This window comes from Microtus ochrogaster, chromosome X, assembly GCF_000317375.1.
Source record: "Microtus ochrogaster isolate Prairie Vole_2 chromosome X, MicOch1.0, whole genome shotgun sequence".
In the NCBI taxonomy this organism is placed as follows: Eukaryota; Metazoa; Chordata; class Mammalia; order Rodentia; family Cricetidae; genus Microtus; species Microtus ochrogaster.
In genome coordinates, this window is record NC_022026.1 from 28,419,019 (window position 1) to 28,422,446 (window position 3,428).

General features: G+C 41.7%; 1 protein-coding gene across 1 annotated transcript in view; it reads left to right on the forward strand.

Moving 5' to 3' along the window:
• Nucleotides 1–2,999, forward strand: part of LOC101983270 (claudin-34-like) — a 4,798-nt gene extending 1,799 nt beyond the window's left edge. Inside the window, exons 2-3 of the mRNA XM_005358648.1 lie at nucleotides 1,669–1,732; nucleotides 2,339–2,999. Of these exons, the coding sequence (XP_005358705.1) occupies nucleotides 2,361–2,999 (639 nt within the window). The 5' untranslated portion in view covers nucleotides 1,669–1,732; nucleotides 2,339–2,360. The remainder of the gene's footprint in view (nucleotides 1–1,668; nucleotides 1,733–2,338) is intronic.
• The last annotated feature ends 429 nt before the right edge of the window (nucleotides 3,000–3,428 follow it).

Consider the following 3,428-nt stretch of genomic DNA (forward strand, 5'->3'; position numbering starts at 1 on the left):
ATCCGCCTGCCTCTGCCTCCCGAGTGCTGGGATTAAAGGTGTGCGCCACCACCCGCCCGGCTCATCCCACCTTCTTATAGGAACCAGGATCTGCAGCCTAGGCATAGCCCCATGCAAAATGGGCTTGGCCCTTCCCCATTGTTCACTAATTTAAAAAATGCCTTATGGCTGGCTCTTATAGAAGCATTTTCTCAATTGAGGTTCCTTCCTCCCTGATGACTTTAGCTTGTGAAAAATTGACATAAAAATAGCCAATATAATGGTCTACATAATTAGGTCATATATCTAATCAGACAAACAACTGCAAAGACAATTTCCTGAACCACTTAAGGAAATCTAGACCCAGACTGGGTACCTTTCAAGACCCCATCTCAAAGTGAAAATTTAAGAAAGGTTGGGAATATGATTCAGTGGTAAAGGGCATGCTCCATTCATGGTCTGTCTTTCTTTCTTTCTCCCTTTCTTTCTTTCTTTCTTTCTTTCTTTCTCTCTTTCTTTCTTTCTTTCTTTCTTTCTCCCTTTCTTTCCTCCTTTCTTCTCCTTCTCCTTCTTCTTCAGTTTTGCTTTTTGAGGCAAGGTTTCTCTGTGTAACAGTCCTGGCTGCCCTAGAACTCACTTTGCAGGGTTTCTCTGTGTAAAAGTCCTGGCTATCCTGGAACTCACTTTTTAGACCAGGGTAGCCTTGAACTCACAGAGATCTGCCTGCCTCTACCTCCCGAGTACTGGGATTAAAGGCACTTGCAACCATTTTTCAGCCCATTCATGTTATTTCTAATAAAATCTTCAGACCCCTCTCAGATTGAATTGGAGGTCTTCTCATGATCAGCCTTCATTCATCTGAACCTTCACCTCCAATTCTCCTGTCTCCAAGGTTAAGCTGTGCATTTTGATCTTGCTATTCAGCACAGGTCTCAGACACATGGTGGCATCCCCTCTCGTCATTTCTAAAACTTGGGCTCTTTCTTTTGGTTGAGTTAGGAGTTAGTTCCTTAAAGAACTTTTTTTACCTTCATTGCCCCCACCAACCATGTGATTTCATCTTTCAAAAATATTTAAAAATTTTTAAATTAAAAAAAAAAGAGGGCTGGAAAGATGGCTCAGTGTATAAGCGTACTTGGCTGCTTTTCCAAAGGATTCCATTTCAATTCCTATCACCCACATGGCAGCTTACAACTGTCTGGAACTCTAGTTCCAGGGGATCCGATATCCTCACACAGACATACATACAGGCAAAACATCAATGCAGATAAAATAAATCAATCTTTAAAAAAAAAAAAAGCAACAACAGACCAAGCCAAAAAAAAAAAAATCCAAAAAACAAAAAACCTCAGGCCAGGTATGGTGCTGCCTCCTTACAGACTTAGTACTCAGGAATCTGATGCATGCAAAAGGCCTTGAAATGTGAAACCAAACTGGGCCACATGGTAAGTTTGAGAGAATGCTAATCAGACCACCATGCTAGTCAGACCCTGTCCCCCCAAAACAAAAGCACCAAGCAAAGAACAAAAATGTGATAGAATTTGAACCTAAAAGGGTTGGGGGGGGGGGGGCGTCACCAGTAATCCCAGCATCCAGATACATTTTATCTTGTATCTTCGCAACAGGTTTCATGATAGACAAAACAAAATCATGCTATAGTATGTACTTACTATTCTCTCTCCATTTTAGATTATTACCTTGGTTCCCAATGGTCCTCTGTTTGACATGTAATAAGTGAAGAAGTTTGCTTCAGGTAATGTACAACAGAGAATTGTATATATTTTTCAGAATTGCATAATCTATTATGTTTAAAATTAGCAATTTACTTATTATTCATTTGTTTATTCATTTATTGGTAGGTATATTAGTTTTGTAGAGACAGGATCTCATTATGTAGCCTTGTTGCCCACGAACATCACCACTATTACAAATAGTGCTTTGATGAGCATCATGATGGGCAAATATTTGTGGTCAAAGGTCATTGTGTGTGTAGACACACAGAAGCAGAACTGTTAATGCCAAGTGTAATGGTGCACACCTTTAATCCCAGCACTCAGGAGGCAGAGGCAGGCAGATCTCTATGAATTCAAGGCCAGCTTGGCATATGAAGTGAATTCTGGGACAGCCAGAGCCACAGACAAACCCTGTCTTGAATAAATGAAAAAAAAAGTGGAACTGTTAGAGGGTGCACGTACTTACTGTCAAGCTGTCAGTAAATCAGCCAAACTCATAATAGCACATCCTCACTTTCTCAAGCCTAACCAATTCTTCCCTCCTGGTAGTGGTCTCCCAGAGAATACCGTCCTAGGCCTAGGGAAGACCTAAGCTCTCTCTAATGCTTTATTCTATTTGTTTACAGTTATCCCGTGTTTGCTGTCACCATGTTGTTGCTCAGCAGACGTGCCAACTGTCAAGTCGGGGGATTTGCTTTGGCCTGCATAGCATGGCTCCTCTGCAGCATCTCCATAGGCCTCCCACAATGGCGAGTCTGGTACTTTAATGAAACCGTTTTCTCTGAGCCTACCACAGCCTTCATAGGGATGTGGAGAGTCTGTTCTTACCACCAAAACATCAAGCCCAGCAATGCCAGAGGGTGTCATGAATATACCTACCATGACAACTTCATTCCTTTGAATATTCGTATCGTTCAACATTTGTTACTGGGCTCCAACATTCTCGGGTTATTTGGAACAGTTGCCACCATTCTTGCTGTTCGAAATATGTACACAGGGAAAGTGCAGAAGAATACCACCTACAATCCATTCTTCGTTTCAGCCATTCTCAGCATCATTGCCAGTACCTTTGTTCTCCTGGCTGTCTTATGCAATTATTTCTCTGTCATTCACAAAGCAACAATTAGATTTCCACCATCTTTCCGTATTCCTTTATATCCATCTTATCAGAGAATTGGAATTGCTAATGTAGTGGCAAGTCTAGCTGCCCTCATGTTTTTAGGCAGCAGCATTATTTTTCTGTCATACTCTTCTGTGATGGACAAGCAAGTGTATCCTGAAGTTTAAAAATAAATTTACAGTTTACATCACCCTTTAATTCCCAGGGATTATAGGAAAAATTCTTTGTTTGTTGCTTGTTATTCGTTTTTACATTTCAACCACGGTTCCCCTCCTCCTCTCCTCCTAGTCCCTCCCTTCATCTCCCCTCTTCCCCCACCACCCGCCCTTCTCTCCTCCCAGTCCCTGCCATCCAACCTCCCGTCTCTCCACCCCAATCCACTCCCCTTCCTTCATTTCTCTTTGGAAAAAGAGAAGGCCTCCTACGGACAGCAACCAGCCATGGAATGTCACGTTATAGCAAATATTCTTAAGGCATTTACATAAATTTTCCAAGGACTCAAAACCACACCAGAATAGCCTGTGACAGAAAATGGTCAAGTTGGCCTTGTATTTTTGTCTTGTTTCATCATTTCCTTGGTTGGATTATGGGCTTTT